The sequence below is a fragment of the Drosophila santomea genome, chromosome 3R (genome assembly GCF_016746245.2).
Source record: "Drosophila santomea strain STO CAGO 1482 chromosome 3R, Prin_Dsan_1.1, whole genome shotgun sequence".
Taxonomy (NCBI): Eukaryota; Metazoa; Arthropoda; class Insecta; order Diptera; family Drosophilidae; genus Drosophila; species Drosophila santomea.
The window spans coordinates 4,824,811-4,846,486 of record NC_053019.2 but is presented as its reverse complement, the minus strand read 5'-3'; the positions used below and the strand labels follow the sequence as shown (position 1 = coordinate 4,846,486).

At 39.7% G+C, this 21,676-nt stretch overlaps 1 protein-coding gene across 1 annotated transcript; it reads right to left on the bottom strand.

Moving 5' to 3' along the window:
- Positions 1-18,165: 18,165 nt before the first annotated feature.
- Positions 18,166-20,503, bottom strand: LOC120453693 (putative gustatory receptor 92a). The gene is given in 4 exon segments (XM_044006446.1): positions 18,166-18,324; positions 18,382-18,853; positions 18,855-19,114; positions 20,480-20,503. Coding segments are annotated over 4 exon segments (915 nt in total).
- Positions 20,504-21,676: the final 1,173 nt, after the last annotated feature.

Genomic DNA, 21,676 nt, shown 5'->3' with positions numbered 1-21,676 from the left:
AACACCCAATCGGATTGGAAGAAGCCCAACCCTTGAGCCTACTTTAAAGAGGAATATCGTGGAACACGACTTAAGCCGGAGGATAGCCGCAGGAAATTCAAGCTCTCTGCATGGTGCCAAATAAAAAAAGCCACAAAATCCATTAAGACATAGCCAGCGTCAGTGGCTGGCCCCCTGCTCCAAACCTCGTCCTCGCGCTCATCCCCGTCGTGATCCTGATCCTGCCACCCACTGCATCATGCCCGCATGGGCGAAACCCCTTTTTAAGGCCGGGCATAAAAGTTACTTCCGTTGCTCGTCGGTGGCCGAGAAAAAGGGCTAACAAAACTATTAAAATGCCGGCGACACCATACATTATTTATTTCTTTTTTCCTACTACGAATCCCTGCATCTCCTCTCTTATTTGTTTATGGCTTTTTTGCAACTATTTTTATTTTTTTAGGGAGATGCTAGCCTGTCTGGCCCAGGACCCTGCGGAAATAGAAATCCTTAAACAGAAATTGCAAAATAAAATTTTCACTTTAGCCAAACCGTTTCATGTTTGTCCACATCCAATGGGGCTGGAAAATGAGTAAGTGGGTGGGGCTGGATGGTGGGTGGCCCTCAGCTGGCCTTGCAACTCAGCCGTGCATGTTGCCCTAATGACGTGCAACGCCTGCCGTTCCTGTTTCTTCTCTTTGGCGAGAATTTTATTTCACTTCTGGTTTGTTTTGTTCTCTACTTTGTTTTTGCCTCATCTTATTTTTATTTTTGTCTTTTTTGGATTGTTGCAGACCCTCCAACTAAATGAGCGTGTGCCCAGGACGAGGTCCTGCATGGAGGCCCAAAGGCTTCCCGGCTCTGTGACAACTTTATTTCAGTTCAGTTTCCACTGCGGCTGGTGGAATTAAGTTGGCTTTTTGTGTTTATTTGTTGCATTTCCGCTCTTTGCTTTTGGGCGGGCTTAGTCATTAGCCCGCCGGCGTTGTGAAGGGTATTTAAACGGCTCCCAAATTTGTAAAGGGGATTAGCGTGAAGTAGGGGGAGCTTGCTTAAAATAGAGCCCAAGATTATGACAATCAAACAAAGTTAATTGAGGCCAGTTGCAAGGTTTTTTTACCTTGGAGCAGGTACTCCCACTTTAAGGAATGGCTAGCCAGTAGGTAAAATATTTTTCAATGCAATATTAAATTTCTTCGTTAGTTCGTTTTTCTCCTTCTCTGTTTGCGCACTCGGCGGAGACCATCAAATATTTCATTTAAATTTTTCCACTAATGAAAAAAATGATGTCGGGAAAGGGAATGATATGGAAGCCAAAGGCAAAGAACAGGGAAACGAGAGCTCTCACAAGGCAACCGACAATCACCTGGAGGGAGATGACAAGCGACTGGCACTTAATTTAGCAGATTTACATAAAAGTGCCCAGCCAAGCAGCCAAAACTTGCCTATCGAGGCGTGTGGTGCAGGTGCAAGTCCCCATCACGGCAAGGAATGCCGTCCCAGGACGAAACTTTCCACGGTGAAAAAGTTCCCTACTTACGGAGAGAAAAAGAAATTGTTTGGCATATGTTTCGGGGTCGGTGTCGGCCTCGGTCTCGGTCTTGGTCTTGGTATCATTTTAATAAAAACAGGAAATGCGCTTAAGCTATTAAAAAAGTATTTAGAAAGTATTTTCGAGGCAACCAACCGCCTGGGGGCGAAGTTTTCATTCCCGCCAGGTGGGAGCGGATCCTTGGGATCCGTTACCAACTCATCAAGGGGGGGAAATAAAAAGCCAGTGCCAAGATAAATTACGAGTCCGCATGATTAATGATCGAAAATGGGCCACTGTCCTTGTACCCATGAACTTTGCTTTCGCTCACAGGTATTTATAGAAGTTTTCCGGCGGAGCTTTTCGGGGAATTGGGGACGCGTCTCGAAATAGCATGGAAGTGGCCGTGACAATTACATTTAATTTTTTTAATGCGCTTGCGGGAAAATGTTTGAAGGATACCAAGATGAACATCTGCAGTACTTTCTTACAAGCAATTCTTCCTGAAACAATTATTTATTAAAACCAGCAAAACCAGTACCTTCTACGCAGTACATATTACGCGTAACTAATTTAAGAATAATTTAAATATTTTCTTATTAAGTCTTTGCTTTTAATGCTTACTTTTTTAACTATTTATTTAAGGAAAAGTAAAAACTCTTTCTAATTATAGCTTCAAATCCCAAATATTCTCCGCCATGACGAGCAACACATATATATTTGAAGATATATATGCCAGTCCAAATGGCTATATTGCATTGACATAAAAGATTTTACAATGAAAGCAAATGCAAACAAAGTCACCGACACTGTCGCAAGCTGAGAATCGCACCAGTTACAACGAGCGACAACGAAACTGTGAAGAAGAAATGGGCGGAGGGTGCGGCAAATGACAACAAAGGAATTTTTCAATATTGCAGTGCGTTGCGTATACGCGCCGTCGGCCAAAACAAATAAAATTAAACAAAAGTGACAGCGAAGAGAACGTGAAGGACCGAAAAGGGGTCCCCAAGGGGGAGTGCACTGGAGTGGTGGGTGGAGTGGGCGCTGGCCGCTGGGCGGGGCATTGGGTTGGAAGCAAACAAGGATGTTGGGGGGCCAGAGACTGCGGCAGAATTTGGCCATTTTCGGAAGGGAAGCGGAAGCAAAGCGCAGGCGGAAGCAATTCATTTGGGTATATACGCCGTGTGTGCATATATGTATGTGCTAGTACTATGTAAATTCAAAACAAAAATTTCTACAACATCAACACGAAGTTTTTAGACCATGGCCCCATTTTAAATTGGTACAGCATTCTAGACTTTAACCAGAAGTGATACTTTCAATCGTAGTTAAGCAACTGAATGAGATTTAATTGCTACTGATGATTCCTTGCAATTTACAATTTATGCTCGAGGAGCCCGTAACATTTGCCACCTCGGAGACTGAAGCACAGGAAATGTCGTTGTTTTATTTACACACTTTTGCAACAAATAAGCCACTATGATGAGTTCTCAGAATTCACTTGATTGCACTCTATACATTTAATGTAGTAAATTAAAACAAGAAATGATGCATAATTTCAACTTAATAATAAAAAAGAGTGTTAAATTTAGTCCGCTACGGCTGTTTGTGTCTTGTATACTACCTGCAATACAGAAAGAATTTAAAAAAGTTTCATGCAAATGGTTTTACAACTAAAACACTAGTTTGGCTAGACACACATAGCTATTAGCTATATCGACTCGGTTGTTGATACTCATCAAATATTGAAATACTTATGGTCGAAAATGTTTTCTTTACTGCGTTAAAAGCTTCTGGCTGATTTCCATACAGCCCATCCAAATTGAAAAAATTGATGCAAAATTAAACAAAGCGATGTAAAACCCTTGCCCACCTAATTTATTTAATTCTACGAAAGAACAATCATGACCATGAAACTTAATTAACTAGCAGTTATTCAACCGCAATTAGTTAAATAGTTAACCAAATATTGCCCATGACGCAAAATTTGTTGGCGAATTTCATTTAATTTTATTAAGATAGGACGCGTGCACACGGTACATTTGTATAAAGAGCTGTTAGAAACCAAAGTATTTTTAATTTAAATTGCGCATTGTGGCATAAAATTGCTCGGTGCGTGCCAAATGAGCCCAAAATTGCGGTGCATATTCTCCAACCATTCGAAATATGATTTTTGCCAATTATATTTTTGGCGAAAACGCTGGTCCAACTTTTAGGAGGCGGTACGCGTGAGCTTATGTATTTAAATTTGATTAGATTTTGTGTACTGCCATTTAATTAGCGAGAACATGTTTGGCCAAAACAGCTTTCCGCACTCCAAATCGTACTTGTGTTTCATTTTAGTCTTATGAAAATATTTTGTTTTGCCTTTTTGGTTTAGTTGGCAAGATAATAACAGTTTACCATTCACACAGCTGCTAAAGTTCGCATTCCCGTTTTGCTCTAGCTTTGCTCTTATTTTCCCAATTACCCGTACTTTTCCATTCAGCACACATACTCGAGTATGTTTGGGTAATTTGACTTGTGCGGTTGGGGTTTTGTTCTATATCTCCCATCTGCCGTCTTGTAATATTCTAAATTTTTAGTACCGGTGCTGGAGTTTTACGGTTTATTTACCCTTTGAAAACTTTTTAGACTCATACGGTAGCTCACGTTGTTTATTTTGAACGGGTCAACTTTAATTGTTCGATTTTGGAGCCGCACAAAAGGTCATAACTGCAGTGGAAAACTGTATTCGAAAGGCCATAAACAACTTCACAGCTAATCAACCAAAGCGTGGAAAACAACCAGCTAAATGCTATAGAGAAAAGTGCACACCCACAACCATCTACAGTTTCGAAAAACAGCTAAAAACAAACTGGAAGCGAGAGTTGGTCAATATATGGGGAGGTACAGCCAGGGGCGAAAAAAGCAGCCACGAAGATTGATATCGCTTGTCAATAATCCATAAAATGTTGATTTGTTCATTTTATTGTTTACATGCATCACAAATGTCGACCCCACCCCGAGCCAGCCCCTCAAAACATGGAAAACTTTTCTGATTTCCATTTGCTGCTCTCTGTTTTTTGCTGTCAGCGACACAAGCACCAAAGCAGAAACAGCTTTGTGCCTCCATCTTTGATTATCAAATCGCATGCAAGGCAATTTTTTCCACAATCCCACATAAAAAAGTTGACGCATTTTCACCGCCTCTGTCGATGGCGACGCATTCATCAATTTAACAGCAGGACATTGGCAGCAAAAACGAACTCTGATTATGTTTCTGTAGAGATTTTTCAGCATAAGCCTCGATAGTTATTTGCTGCTATGATTGGAGTGTTTTTCCATACATTAATATGTGCAGGTTACAAATTGGAAAATATTACTTTTGCTGACAGTTTTGACCAGCAAAAACCGGCGTGTTCATTAAAAATAAATACTTTTGAATTCCATATACTTAATTTTATACAAAATTATTTTCTACCACTTAACAAGGCAAAAACTCATTATAGAGAAAAACTGGCAGATATGGCTGACAATTAAAATACGAGACGTTTTGGTGTGCGACAAGGAAATAAAGGATACTTCTCACTATCCTTCACTCCCATTCCGTTTTGTTACAATGTGGCACCGCCCACAATTTCCCACAACAAAATGGTGGGGAAAACCCGCAGAGCAGAGAAAAACTCTCGGAAAAGCACGAAAAAAGGAGTGCGACACAAAAATACGCATACGCCCCGTGGACTGCAGCATCTGGCACATATGTGCAGATCGGGTTCCCCCTCTTCCCCATTTCGCTCCACGTGCGTCTCAAAGTTGCCAAAAGATAAATACAAATAGCAAAGTTTTGTAGGGCAATTACAGTAAAAAAGCGAGAGAAAGGGTGAGCATAGGGGTAACCAACGGGCGGTTATTTCGTTTTAAGGAAGAAATGTTTTCGGGTTTCAGTTTCATGCATAAAGCAAATGCTAATTGAATTCCTTGATAAACGCAAAATGAACTTTTGTCCGCTCCGGAAATGTGTGCTGAGGTAGAGTTTGATAGGAAATAACCCTTTCCCAGTTGTCCTGTCCGCAAGAACATTTCTCGACCGCAGCCGCAAACATTAGAAGAGCTGGCGATACACATCATCGCATTGCCCAGCTTGGCAGCTCCATTTGTTGCGCTTTTTGTGACCATTTATCCTGACCAGGATCCTGCTTCCAATATTCCCAGTACACTCCTAGAAAGGGAGTATGACATCAAAAATGAGCAGTCATTATGCAGTGAAAAATATTATATGCTTATAAAATATAATTAAAGGAGTCTTTTCAGTAGTAAGCTGCAGTTCCTTCAGGAACAGCAACCGTTTATTAATATCAAACTTTTACATTTTTTTATTTTTCAGTGCATCTGTATGTTTGTAGATGTGTTGTGTCAACGCCAATTTCATTTCGGTGCCGGGCCCTTTGCCATCGCTCCAGCTCCATCTGAATCTCCACATCCACCCTGGTATCTGGTATTGATGGTCAAGCATTTATACTTGTCGTTCAATGTCCAGGCCATGTATATCTTTGGTTCATCTACTTCGTTCTGGCTCGTCCTGGTTCGTCCTGGTTCGCTGCCCATGTCCTGCTCGGTTACATGCACTTGATGATGGCTTTTCAAACTCTGTTTGGCATTAAATCCTGCGTTGAATGCATCAACTTGGCGTTAAGTTATTTGAGTGTGGCCAAGCGGATCGAAGCCGGCGAATGTGGACGGCCGGTGATTTATAATTATATCCTTGGCCGGGTCTTTAAGTGGCCTTCTGGGGAGTTATTCGCCAGCTTTGAATCTATCCGTTCCGCTCGAGTAACGGGCCATATAAATATTTCAAACCGCTGCCTGGCAAGACTTAACTCCCTTTTTGTTTGTGCTGTTCAGTTGACCTGTTTATTGTTGCATCGCTTGTTTTAGTGGTGACAGCCAAGCCGCTTATGTGTGTAATCCCGGCCAGCGGTTTATTTGCATTTCCCCACCTTCGTGCTGGTCAAAAAAATACTACCTTATTGTTTTATTTTTGCAAAATTTGTTTGCCTTTGCTCGAGTTTTTGATTCGCTTTTGCATTGTTTATTAGTGCGTTTGTTTGCTTTAGTTCCCTGCATGAGCTGCTTAAAATATTTAACAGCTGCCTGTTTTCCAATTCTCGGCCTTTTCCAACATAAATTTGGTCAACTATATTAAGTAGTTGGTAATGAGTTTTGCTAAAATAAAGTTTTGGTGTAGTTAGAAACATACGTAGAGTCTACAAGCTTATGAGTATTGTGTTTTCAAATATGTATATCTAAGAAACTTCTGCTCTTTTGAAGACATAATATGAACAACGATATCTGTGGGTATTATAGATACGATATATGTATAAAATTCTTATAGTCTTTGATAAAATCTCGTAGCATTAAAGACTCTGCCTTATTATTTTTTTGGAGGAGCAATTACCAATTTGTTTCTCAGCTTGTAACCAATTCATATTGATCATGGCATTCCATAGCCTTCACTCTGAGTTCTCCAACTTCTATTGTTCTCATTTTCCGTGCATTTCTGCTCTTTGATTAAAGTTACTTGTAGATTGTGTGTGTTTTTCGTCCATTTTTTGCCCTTTGCCATCTGGCCATCGCTGTGCATGTAATATTGCTGCAGCTCCATTGCATTGTTCTAATGAAAAATGGCCAGTGGCAACAATGTTGCTCAGCGGGTCATAAAACTTGTGCGGCAGCAACAACAGCAGCAAAGGATAAATGAACAACCCGCAAAATGTGCTAGATTGCACTTGCTTATCTATGCGCCGTCTATTTTCTTAATTTTTCTTACAATCCCTCGGCGCCGGCAAAATATTCCTCATCGCCGGACTCCCTCTACTGGCATCTTAATTTTCTCCTCTTTGGCCATAATCCAGAGTGGAATCCTGCCCAGCTCTGGCATTTCGCTTACACCAGACTTTTTTCTCTATTTGTGCTGTATTTCGTAATTAACGCGCGTAATAAGATCACGATTAAGATTTTCTCTCTCGACCAGCGGTGGAAACACGCTTGGCAAAGGACTAAAGTCCTGGACACTGTCTCATCTGTTGTTGTTCCTTATTCCAGGTACTCACGAAATGTATGGGTATGCTTTTATTTTTGAAAAGGGAAATATCTGAGACGATATAAAAAATGTTGAAACAATATATGTGTCTATGCAAGCATGGCACTATAAATCAAATGTTAATGTTTAACCTATAATAAACGCATTTATGCACTATTAAATTAATTTTAAGCTCAACATTTATAAATAAACAAACAAGAGTAATCATTTCCGTTTATTTGAGGTTGCAGGGTAATTTTTAGTTCAGTAAGTTTCGTATGTCCCTTTTAACTATTGTTGTTGCTGTCTCAACTTCATTAATTTTAATGCCACTTCTTTCTCGCTGTATTTTTTGCGTGTTGCATAAAGAAATGAAAGCTGTCCGACAATCTCTTGGCCATAGAGAAGGCGAAAATTAGCATAGATTATGAACCGCTAGTGCCAGGTTCTTATATTTATCTTCCCGCACTGCATTAGTTTTGTCTTGTTTCCAGTTGAAGTCAAGTTGTTGGCCATCATGAAGAGTTTGTTATGACTGCAGCTGCGCATTTTTATTGCTTTAAAAGAGATTCACATCTGAAGGTTATTGGCTCGATTAAGTCGAGTTAATACAGGTGTAAATAAAGGCAGTACCCAACTATTTTGCGGAACATTAAAACATTTTCTGTCACGGAAATTGTTATCTTCTGATATATCCATATAAAATATTTAGCTCCGAAGAAAAATACTTAATATGGGTACATCGTTAATCATTTTGGATAAAAAGATAAAATGTACTGCCTACTTTATAAAGGTAATTAAATGTTTAGAGATAAACATATTGCTTTATGAACTTTTTTGTTTTAAAACGTAAGATCAAATAACCATTCTAATAGATTTCCCAAAAGTTTGTGGGCAAACTTACTTGTTCCTAACAATCAGGCACCCCTATTAGCTTAAACCAAATAGAAGCATAAACAGGAGCAAATATGAATTGGCTTCAGGGTATATACATATAAGACTCGTAGCATAGACGTATTAATAGCTTCTTTATACTACTGAAATCCCATGCTCAGGTCTTTGCCCGTTAGGAAATGCTTCTCTAGCTGGAATCTTGAATTTGAAGTGCATATGACGTAGAACTCTTGAACGCTTGAACGCTTGAATATGCATGACCCTGCACACGAGGCGTATGCTTGATGTTAACCTAAGCACGCACTCGCATGGAACTGCACTCAGCGGCTTTGCTTTTGTGTGGTTTGGACAAATCTTACCCGGGCATCAAGTAATTCCCATTAATTTCGCAGTCTGCATAATTTTTTTTCAATTAGGTCTGCCACCCCCCACTTTCCATCTTCCATATTCCATCTTACATCCGCCATTTCGGTTTTGCCGAGCTGCACTCCGTTCTGCATCCTTTGGTGGTTTTTCGAATGTCTAGAGCATACAGGGCAGACAAGGAGATGGGATTGCATTTTCATTAAGATCCGAGTTGGGTCGCGAAATGTCTGCTCCCAAGTGCTTCATCTTTTTGTGCGTCTGATACTCTGGCTCTTTCTGCCGACCCGCATTCGTCTCTTTCTCTCTTGTTTGCTGGGAAAGTTTTAACATGGCGTTGACGGAGTTGGTCTACGGCTTCTGCACCAGTCGTGCTGATTGCCTCAAGAGCAGGCTCCTTTTCATTTTCTTTTTTGTGCCCCCAGAATTTCCCCACCCCCTTCTATGCACACACTTGATTATGTGCATTTACAGTGAAATTAATTTCTACTTTACAGTTGCTGGCAAACACGGCTCAAAAAAAGTATCCGACAAAAAACGGAAAAAGTTTTTATACCGCTTGCGGCTTTGCACTGGCAATTAGCAAAACGAAAACAAAAGTTCGAAATGCACATGGAAAAGTTACTGCGCTGTCCAAAAAATGAAGTAAAAGCGGGCGGTGGAAAAATTGTCACAAATGCCCGTTTGTGACATCAGCTAAGGGGGCGTGTCGTAAGCGGCTTATCAAAATACTTTTTCCCATCCTGGGACTGCTCTCCGTTTTTATCATATTAGCTGTGCGTTCGAGTGCATAAAATGTATTTTCGAAAAAACTTTTAACGACACTTCTTGCTGGCTTTCATTTTTTGGTCCAGTCTAGTGAGTCAATATTATGCATTTTAACCTGTTTCTCAGGATTAATCACATGTGCTATTAAGTGGAATTCGATGGCTTGCAATTGAGATGTCAAAGTCAAAATCGGTATAAAGAGGCTTGGATGCGATAAGTTGATGGCTATTTTGCCACTAAACACTTAACTTCCGTGACCTTTGAATGATAAATGTAATATGCAGACGGACTAAAGTCGAATGTATTACAAATTTCTTTATTTACAACCTGTTACAGCGTGAATTCTAACACATACTTAAATGTAATTTTCCGTAAAACGGCCCGAAAAGCGAAAGCCAAAAGCCAGCCGCACTCGCATGAAATATAACCCCAGATCCTGGCCAAAAGGATAAAGCGCGGTAACAACAACAATGAGGCATGCGATAAACACAGTCGAAAAAGAAAATAATGGGGGTCAAAAAGCAGCCTGCGAAGTGTGGGTGTGCGGTGGAGTGGGGAGAAAATAAACCAGCCCGAAACCTTTTTATTGATGCTTTTTACATGTCATAAAATATTTTTATAACATACTTTCGGGCGCAGGCCAAAAACATTTTGTAAATGCTCGGCAAAAGAAAAAGCATCAAGCACACATAAACATCCACACACACACACACACACACACACACACAGATCCATAGTGGCATTTGCATTTTCATGATGAAAGGCAACCACGAATGAAATTTAAACAATTTAAGCTCTGGTTTTTTTTTAGTTTCTGTGATCAGAAAAATACTCCTGCTCCCGTCTATTAAATCAACTTGTCAATTTACAAAGGATAATTTAGGGGTGGGGATAGAAAAAAATGTATTTGTTTCAACCCATCCTGTTTACTTTCAGAATTTTGGTTTAGCATACCATGAGGCCCTCATTTGTAGCATGTGCGCCGGAGATGTCAATGAATATGCTCTGCTGCGTTAAAAATTATGCAAAGGTAGGTAAAGATACAAAAAGGTTGGCCAGATCCAGATACATTTGTGAAATTCCGAATGCGGTAAAATGCAAATGTTTGTCAGACATTTGACTTGTACAACTTTTTTACCACAAAATTGTACTTTCGTTTATTATTAAAATTTGTTTAAATATTTTAGCATAGTTTGCCCAACAGAGTTATGTGCAATTCACTCTTTCATGTGGAGTATTTGCGATTTGAAAAGCTTTTCACCCACTCCACTGAGTACTTGGGGCAAAATACTAAGCCCCTTTTCTTACTTTTCTTAAGCTTATGGTCTCTGTTTATCCTACACTCTAATCTGCTTGTTCGTTCTCATCCAGCTTTAATTTTTGCATGGCATCTCGCATTTTTGGTAATACTTTAAGTGACGCAGGAAACGTCATACCGGGCGTATGCTCAATACGCAAAATACGTGAGCCTGCTCCGAAATAAGCATAATAAATGCCAGACTGGAAGACTTCCGTCAAAGCAGTCCGAAAAGCTAGGAGGAAGTTAAAGGGTTACCATGCATCATGCATCAAAATGCCATAAAGAACATGTTGGCCGGCCAATAAAGCGTAGACAGGAGGAGAAAAGTCGGTGGACTAAAGGAGAGCATCAAATGAACTTCGCAGGGATGAAAAAGAATAGGGGCTTCAACAGGAAGGGAGTCACGTTCCAGGAAGGACGACATGCGACATGCAAAAGGCCACAGGACGATCGAGCGATAGCACACCACACACTCGCACACACTCACAAACTCACTTTTAGCTACGTGAGGTCATTTGGTAAATGTTTTAACAATTTAGATAAAGTTAACACATTTCGGTTGTTTTTTTTTTTTCTGTTTCCAAATTGTAAAGGGCTTTTGCCGCAAGGCAGCCTTCTGCAAATGGGCATAAAATTAGTTGGGTCAGTCGAGGGATGTGACTAGATCCGAAATCGGATGCCCTTGACTCAGCCACACACACTACGAGCTTGGCCTTCAGCCACTAGCGTTTATTTTTCCGATAAGGAAAGTATAAAAAATGGAAAAAGTAGCAAAACACAAAGGCACAAAACAGTGAACTCATTTGCCCCAAAATTTACTGCTCAAAGCTGTGACTGATAACCGGAGGGAAGTGAACTCCAATGGGGATATCCATCTATTACTTGTCATGCAGATGGGCGACGTGGAACCATATTTAACAAAATTTACACGAAATCCCTCACTTAAACCTTCGGCCACTTAAGACCTGGTCGAAAACCAGAGTGAGTTCCAGCATTCAATGTTTGTAATTCGCAAATTGGCGTAGTTCCTAGTGTTTTGCCAAAGTTGATAATGCAATAAGCTGGAAAAGCATGATATTCGCGTTATTCCAGCAATTAGTGATTAGATTAGAGATTTAGTAACCAAAATACACATCAATTTATGGTTTCGGCATATACATTTTAAAAAATATATTTTTCGTTTCCCGTTTCTATTAAATTTTTTTAAAATTATGTATTACATATTTTATTAAGTCTCCTTATATGATAGGAGCATACTTAAAAAATGCATCCTAGCACTTAAAGAACATTAAGTTTATTTTAAGTTAAAGTTTTTGACGTTCAATATTTCAAAAGTGATTTTTCTGCCTGTGTTCAACTCTGTAAAGCTTATTCCCTTCTTTGCATTACCCTCAAAGTTTTTTTAATGCAGCTTCCGTTACCAAAAATATATATTCGCTCTTACTCCTCTTCAAAGAGCCTTTCATGATGTTTCCGAATAATGCTCGCCCACAATATGCCCACAAATTGCGCTTTTATTTCGCATTGTAATCAACATGGCTTGGCAGAGCCAGGCCAAAACAAGCAATGTAAAACGCAGCTAAAAAGGAAAATTAAACTGCAAAAACAACCGCAGAGTTTCGCCGGTCGAAAAAAGCTCTTAGACAAATTCCCATTCATTATGCAGGCCATGTGCAAAGGGCAGAAGTCTTCGAGTGGGCCTGACCAAGTGATACCGGGCCTGGAGTTCGGAGGAGGATGCACAGCGCCGATGGAGCCCGCTGCCCACGGACATTAGCATCCGAGCGATTTAGACAGGCGGACTGGAAGTGAATCCGGCATTGCTGCTTGGAGAGTGCTTAAAATTTATATTTATATTTTTCTTTTTTCGTAGCTCGGCTCCTCACTGCCTGCTAACATTTCGATTATACTTTTTAATGAAATTTCCAGACACTCTGAATGCTGCATTCTATTATTAAACAGGCAAAACATTCAGCCGCTCGTTCAATGACCCACCTTTATAGTATATAAGCAGAGCCACCACTTCAATCGTTTAACTTCGATTGCTCAGGCTTACTATATATATATTTATTTTTTTCGGAAAATGGGTTAAGTACATCCTCGGCTATTGAGCCACTCGATTCTGCTAGTTATTTTGCATCCCTAGGTTTGGGTTTTTTTGGAGGCTATTCCTGCATCCGTCACTGAGCTCTGGGGTCTCTGACGTCCTGTCCGGTTCGTCTCTTCCTTCAATTTACATGAAGTGGCTGGCAGGTCCTGGAAAATAGAGAGACCCATTGGGAGTGGATCTGCCCAGGCCCAAGCTGGGAAAAACAAAAACTGCACACTTTCCAGCTGTCATGGCTAAGCATTCAGTCCTATTATTCTCGGCTTTAAAATTTCTGTTTCGATTTGGACACACATCCAAAATATTCAGCATTATATGGTACTTTGCAAGATATTTTGCAGCTTAATGGAGTTGATAGAGGAGCAAGTCATAAATTCATATGATGACTTTCGGCTTCCGGCATGGCCCACCCTGCTCAAATTCCTTTACTTGGCTGGGCCTAATTCAAATTCAGTTAAGCTTTCAAGTCTGTTTACCAATAGGACTCCACAGCCTGGTATACTTGGCTAAAATTTACATAGGTGGCCAGACTGGCTATATTCAAAGAGCAAACGATTCAAAGGAGCTGGGGTAGGGAAAATTTCCTTGCTCTCCGTCGGACGCAATTTCCGTTTGAACGGCTTGAAAATCAACGTAACAGTTTAATTATTCATTTTACATTTGATTAGAAATTACGGATATGCTTGGATAAGAGTTGATTATAACGATGTCGATGAACAGCCACTTCAGTCATCGGTAAATATGAAGCATTCAGCCTTTAAGGTCTCTTATGCACTTCAGTACATTTAAATATTTTGTGATTCTTGAACTTTGGCTAAATAGTGCTAAATAAACTGTTTAAAGTACAGAAATCAAGCAAATAAGTTAGCAAATAGAATTTAATTTAAATTATGAAGTCTTTTTTTGAAAAAGGCTAAGTGTACGTGAATTTAAGCAAATAATCTTCGTTTTTGCAAGGAATAAATTATGGTAATATTATATAGAAATAATATTTCCAATAATATGGATGCTTTTTTAAATAGTTCTTGAAATTTTCAATAATTTTCAACCACTTTTTAACCCTACTTTTAGAAAACATTGGATTTCCAACCTCAGACTACAGCGATATGTTAAGATAGAACACAAACTTTAACTTGCGTTACCACAGTAAACCGTAGCGAATGTTATTATACCCGTTACTCGTAGAGTAAAAGGGTATACTAGATTCGTTGAAAAGTATGTAACAGGCAGAAGGAAGCGTTTCCGACCATATAAAGTATATATATTCTTGATCAGTATCAAAAGCCGAGTCGATATGGCCATGTCCGTCTGTCCGTCCGACTGTCCGTCCGTATGAACGCTGTGATCTCAGGAACTACAAAAGCTAGAAAATTGAAATTAAGCATACAGACCCCAGAGACATAGACGCAGCGCAAGTTTGTCGATTCATGCTGCCACGCCCACAAACCGCCCAAAGCTGCTACGCCCACACTTTTGAAAAATGTTTTGATTTTTTTTCATTTTTGTGTTGGTCTTGTAAATTTCTATCGATTTGCCAAAAAAACTTTTTGCCACGCCCACTCTAACGCCCACAAACCGCCAAAAACTGTCAGTGTTAAAGACACTCCTTCTCCCTTCCACTAGCTGAGTAACGGGTATCAGATAGTCGGGGAACTCGACTATAGCGTTCTCTCTTGTTTTTTGAATGATATTCTTTTTCAATCTCAGTCACATATCGGCGGGGTTCAATTAACTCGATCGCAATTTGCAGCTCGTGGCTTGATTACATTCTTTGGCAACAGAATGAAAATTCCCCACGCGCTCTCAATTTGCGTTGTTTGACGAGCGACGGCTGAGTTTTTGGGCGGCCTAAGGCCACAATTTTTGGATGCTAAATCACGGGACGGCAATTGGCGACGCGTGTCTCGGGCCTGTTGACATGGCATCATCGTCGTCCTGATTGTCCTGCCCCGCACTCCGTATCATCATCAGTGGACACCCGCATGCTGTAGCCGCTTTTCGAATTTCATAAGCCGCAGGTCAAGTCATTATGCATGCTCTTTGATGGCGGGGGGTGTTGGAAAATGAAGCTAATTTCGTTGGCCAGTCGACCAGTTGGCCAGTTGACCAGTTGGCCAGTCGGCCATGGGTGGCATTGGAGTGGAATTGTGGGCGTTAGTTTGGGCTTAGTGTCTGGCCAACTACTTGAATTAATTTATCTTATCGCCGAGTGCAGTGGGAGTGTGGGAGTGGGAAAAATAGGGTCATGACGGGGGCCGGCATCATGCATTGTTGACGCTCAAGTTCCACTTATCAGCATCAGCAGCAATAAAAGCAGCAACAATGACTGGCAGCCATCACGGGCTTCATTTGAGGGCATACATTTTTATGCCATGCGCTTTTCACGCGACCCGTTTTTCTACGCCATTAGCCGCTCAAGTGAAGGGCTGGAAAAAAGTGTTGCATACTTAGGCGCGCCGCTCGTCCTTCGGTTGAAATTCAATTTGCTCTCTTTAAGAATGCTTCTCATTCGCCCGGGAATGTGTGGGATAGCTTGCCACACATCGTGGCAAGTCAATTATTTTCTTGTTTAGCAAATTGCTACACATTCAGGTTTAGTGTAGACATTGTGGACCCTTGCTTTGTTCAACTTTGTTTTAGCACGGGTGTGTATGCGTGCTTGTATCTGCAACATCCTTCTCATCACTGTCTTTATCAACATCAGTGGGGTTTTGTTAAAGTTCTTTCTTCCTTACCCGATTTTTTGGTTAACAGACACGTTTGTTAAGCATAAAAAAGCAAAAGCGTGGTAAATTGTGAAACAAAATCGTAGCTTTATCCGTGGTCACTCAGAGCGTTTGCAGTGTGACATGGAGCATTTTATACTGAGTCAAATGCGAGTCTCTGAACTTCCAATTAAAAGTGATATCAACACAGTCACTTGCTCCACATGAAAGTCTGGCATTAGAGAGGGATAACAAAAGACTAAAACGGCTAAACGGCTTATGAAGTTTTCTGGGACTAAGCTTGACTTTAATTTTTGGTAATATTTAAAAGGCATAAACTATAATACGCCACAACGTTTCATGTACACGGGAAAAAACATGAAGCATTCAGTGTTCTAACTAAGTGTTATATCTGAAGAAATTTAATATGCTGACATATATTCCTGGAGTTTTCAATATAATGCAATGACTCAGTAATTTATTCATTTATTTCTAACTATTAAATATCAAAAGAATGTGTACTGTGATAACGCGTATTTGTAATATTACTCGTTTTTGTAATATTGCTATAAATATCCGACTTATTTCACGAAAGAAAGGCATATATTTAAATTTATAAAATTGTTACAGCTGAAAACCTCGTCAATCTTGGGAGTACGTTGACTAATGACCTATTTCTCTCCTTTTTCCGCTCTGTACTGTGCAACCCAAAACGTGCCTGGATTGAACTTAAGTAGATTTGGCCGAAAGCCGTACGGTAATGCTTGATAGATGAAGGCCTTGCAAAGTGATCTGCCGGCTTACTCTCGTTGCCATGCTATCCAGCAGTCCAGATGACAAAATGCAACTCTAACTGGGCACTGACAGTCGGAACCCATTGATGGGCTGGATGGGTGGACACAGATTGAGCCTTAAAAAGCGCTCAAGAATATCCCATTTAGTGCATAGGTCGTGCGTGGGCCAAGAGAGGGCAGCGAAATTGACCAATTAAGGGAGCTGGGCGGGGTCGAAATAGTTTTAGGTTGTTAAGCCTTGCATAATTTTTATGCAAGCATGCGTTGTTATTTGCCTTGTTAACAGCTGCGTCAGCAGGAGTCGGGTTCAGAGTCCTGGCCCATGCATTCATGGCAACCTCAACGACAAAGTCAACGTCATTGTTCAAGTGCACCATGAAAAGGACACACACTGCTACGAGAAGGACGTAGGACGTAGGAAAGGCCGGGCCAGGCAGCAGAGTCATAATGCAAATATGCCATAAACTCAAAATGTCAGAGCAAAGTGCAACAAGAACAACGGAGAACGAGCATGGGCACAAGGATACACATGGAAGGCAGAACGCAGGACCTTGGAAGAGGGATGAGGACAGCAATGGCAACATCTCAACATGATGTGCCTTTGTTGCTTTTGCCGATGCTGCTGCAGCTGCTGCTCAGAAGACCAGGCTTCCAGGACGGCCAGGAAGCCGGGTCCCTCGATTGATGGATGGCTGTAAGGAAGAGAACGAGACGGAAGAAACTACCAAGAAGATGCCACAATCAACGTCATTATCCGTTGGCATTGAGCGTGCTTAAATTGTCACCTCCAGGATAGCAGGCTGACCAGAACAGGGACAGGACGAAGGAATTTCAATTAAACTCAGCAGCCGATAGAAATATTTGCACATTTATTTTAAGTGTTTAAGTAAATAACACCAAATCTGTTTGATGAAACACAAAGGCAGCTCCGTCCAAATTAATCTTCTCGGGAAGGACAACCTGCTCGAAGGACAACGGTCAGTGTTACAGTTTTCCGTCTGCATGTCAACCTTAATTGGCTTAATACATTAAAAAGATGTATGTAAATTGAGCTAAGGCAAAAAGGATGAACATGAAATTTAATAAATCATAGCAAATTGTGTATGAAAATGACGACATACTAAAGCTAAGTTTTTGTTTCGGTTTAAAATTCCTGTGGAAGCAACACAATAATCTCCACTAAACGAAACGTTTCCTGGAATGAAAATGAAACATTTTATGATCCTTAATGAACCCAAAGCGAGTCGAGGGATTACTCCACCGGGGAAAGTGTGTTGGATAAGCGAACCACATACACATAAACTTTAATTATGAAAAATTATCTATTGATGTGACTGGCCCCCACGGTCCAACTTCTGGGCAAATCACGTGGCAAAAGTTCATTTCCACAGCCATTACAATAAGCTATGTGCCCCTGACAGGTGGCCACACGGGCATATGGTGCGATCTTTCAAAATTTAGTGGCTTTCATGTAAATGCAGCTTATTAGGTGACTTCACAGGGTACGACAAATATTATGTTACTGGTAATTTATACAAATTTAATTTATTGAGGATATTTTTTTTTATTTTATTACAACATATTATTGTGCTAAAGGAAAAACAAATCATCTTCTAAGGACTTCTTCTATTAAATGAAACCGAATAACTTACAAAAAGACCTAGCCCTTTCCCTTTTGCATTTTATATTGTGCAATAAAAACTAGCAAATATATAAGTGCTGATATGAACTTTAAAAAAAGCTTATTGGTAACATCAAATAGACCCAAAATGCTGACTCGAAAGTGGCAAAGCCTTAGATGGATGAATAAAATATCCAGCTGCAATGAATAAAATATTAAAATTAGTATAAAATCGATCAAAATAAATTGACTAACCGTAGTTTGAAACTTGCTTAGTTCGCCGACATTTCCAAATTCCAACCCAATTTTTAAATATTGATTAACAGCACCCTGAACGGAGACAGTTACCAGAAAAAGATCTAACACGTGTTTGAGCAAAAGTATCCAGAAAACAAAGCTGCTTGAATAAAATTCTACAGCCACATTCCGGCCGATCAAGGCGATTAGTGCAAACTTATATATCAGTGCCAGAAAAAGGGGAAGAACAAATAGCTTGTGAAACGAAACGCTGGTGTTATACATATCTCTGTTTAAGCTTATGCATTTTTTCAAACGATTTTGTACCTTTCGTATTTTTTTTTGGCTGGACGAAGTATTTAACTTTTGTAATTGAATTTGCAAGTTTGTATAAACATATTTATTGACCTCGGAATAAAGAACACCCATACTGAGATAGCCGATAAAATTGATGTGGATGAACATATTGGTGGCACTGACTACGTAAAAGCCAAGAATATACTTTTCGTACCGTAAACCAAAGATATGTTTGCTCATGGGCGAAGGAAATCAAATTCAGTAGGATTAATATCAATTCACGTCTGCCGCCAAGTCCAGGTGTTTTCGGTTGAAATAAATCACTCACTTTCCGAAAGAGATGCAAAAACTGGTTGACAAGATCAATTATTTCTCGGCCTCGAACAATTTGGCAGACCAAGATTATAGAACAGATTATAAACGATAGAACAAGCGGTGCATTAGTTGATGAAAACTTAACTCAGTACCGGATTGTATCTCACGATGACAGGTGACAACAGGTGACATATTACTATCATCAGAATTCTCAAAAAACTTATTTATTTAATTAACAGAATAACCAAATGTGATAGCTTACAAAACAAGTAGAAAAAATGCAAAACAGGTATAACATAGATAAAAAAAGGTTTTTACGGTAATTTACAGTTTAATTTAATTTTCTTAAAAACTTGACTGAAAGCGTCGATTAATATCTTGAGTGGATGCGAGAATTGTGCTATTATAAAAAGATTTCCTAATTTATCCTATTCCAGCTGCTGAGAGATTAATAGGGTTATGTAATGCAATAGCTCTTGAGCGCCCAAATATTTCAATTATTGCTATCAATTTCAACAATTAGTCAAATCAAGCAGATTTGCAATTTACAGTTATGCTTGTTTCTGTGAATTATTTATTCAATGATTGCAGCTTTAATGATAAATGTGATCAACGAAAACCGCTTAAATGCATTACGGGAGGATATGTGTATATGTGCTCATATGGTGTCCATTCGACCCGTTTCGCATTAAGTGTAAAGTTATTTATGAACGTTAATGCATATTCAACTAATGACACACACACTCGATTTTCGGGCTCTTCAGTGTCGACAAACATTGGTATGGTAATGCAATTAATACCATTTCGGCTGCATATGGAATGAAATAAAAGGAAATAATTTCGCTGCCTAAGCGCCCATTGTTTTAAGCAAATATTAGCACAATACATGTGCACAAACGCATTTCGAGTTTACGGCATAATTGCCAATTGTTAATGAGAGACTGTAAAATTTCAACAACTGTCACATACAGAAATTCTCTAAAGTCGCCCAGGGGACTAAATTGACCCACAAACCTCTACTGTCACACCACCCATTTACGAACCACCCATCAACTATTTGCCACATTAGAGCATGCCACTAATTTTATAATGCAAGCCGCAAGACATAAAATCTACAAAGCCAAAGTGCTTGAGAATACAAGTTGAGTATCTAAAGAGAGACATATATACATACACATCTATACAGCGCGCTCCATAAATGCAGAGCTTACCGAAAATATTGTGGTGAAACTAAAAGATTTTACCAATTTGCTTCATTTTTGTTCGATAAAAAGAAATGTTTTCTGTTATTCTTGAAATAAATGAGAAATAATAAAATAAAGATTGTTCATTAATATTATAGCGTACTCAAGTAAGTCGTTTTAAATATGTATGTAACAAAATGTTTCTAAATCCAATCATTATAAAATTACTATAATATGGATTCAAAAACGTTCTGTGGTTCTAGAGCTCATCAAACTTAAAGGAGATTTATCCTTATATAAATAAAAATTATAATTCTCACCTTACCAACGATGACCTGCTCCATCGGTTTGTTCGGTCAGCATTTGCTACGTTTTTGTGGTTACGCTATCCTTGCGCTTGTAGGATAATATAGTATATATACCGATGTACATATATATATGTACATATATCTGGGCGTTTCAGTGCGGGTCCTGTCAAATTGCTGCGTTGACAAGTGAGATGTGCCCACTGTCCCATCTACTGTCTGGAGAAATGTTAGCTTTAAAAGAGCCTCTAATTACTGGGGGCCAGCTTACCAGTTAGCCAGTTTGCCAGTTGTCACGGCCAGCAAATTTAATACGGCCTTCTCTTGCTCGAATTTCAAAACCTTTCGGGTTTACGGCATTCGCTTGTAATTTTATTACATTCCTTTCTCCAGTGCAGCGAGCTTCCATTTCAGCCTGTCTCTTCATAAATAATTAATGCCTTTGAGGTGTGTAAACTGGCGGGTGTGTGTGCGAAAACGAGTGTCTACTTTATGTGCTGTAAATAAATTTGAGTGCGTAAGTGTAATTGTGTTTGCTTTGGCTAACATGAACAGCCTTCACGCATATGTTTAATGGCTATAAAACCAAGACTTTCGGGTTAATGAGTGTATCTACTTGACGGTTTTAAGTGGTCAGAATGCCTTTCGGGCTCATCAGGCAGGGAACAAAATTTGATATGGGTTATGGGTCGGTCATGAAAAGTGGGTTACTTATAATTTTATTAGATCATAAAGGCACAAGCTTTCGGTGAAATGGTTTTTGGTTATTTAGTTTGCCACCCTTACATGAAAAACATTTCAATAATATTACATTAACACAATAACCAATTAATTTCTGCACACCGTTGTAATTCTAGTGTGCGCTACTTATTCGAATAACCTGAATTAATTAGAGCGTACAAAATCCGTGCCTGAGGTCCGCAAATGTCTTAAGTGCATTGTCCCGAACAAAAGTTATACGGTAAAAATATTACTTTGAAACAATTAATAGGTGGACCACAAGCAGATATACTAAGCAGCACTTCCCCAGTTTCGCCTCATTGATCAGCAGTATCGATGTAATTAAATTCTGAGAGGCTGAGCCCATAACTGGAATGTATAAATGCAGGTAAACCGACAGATGATATTTATGACAATGGAGGAATGAAATTTTACGTATACGAGAAGCGGCCGACGGAGAAGAGGCAACATTGCAGCAGGCGTAAATTGGTG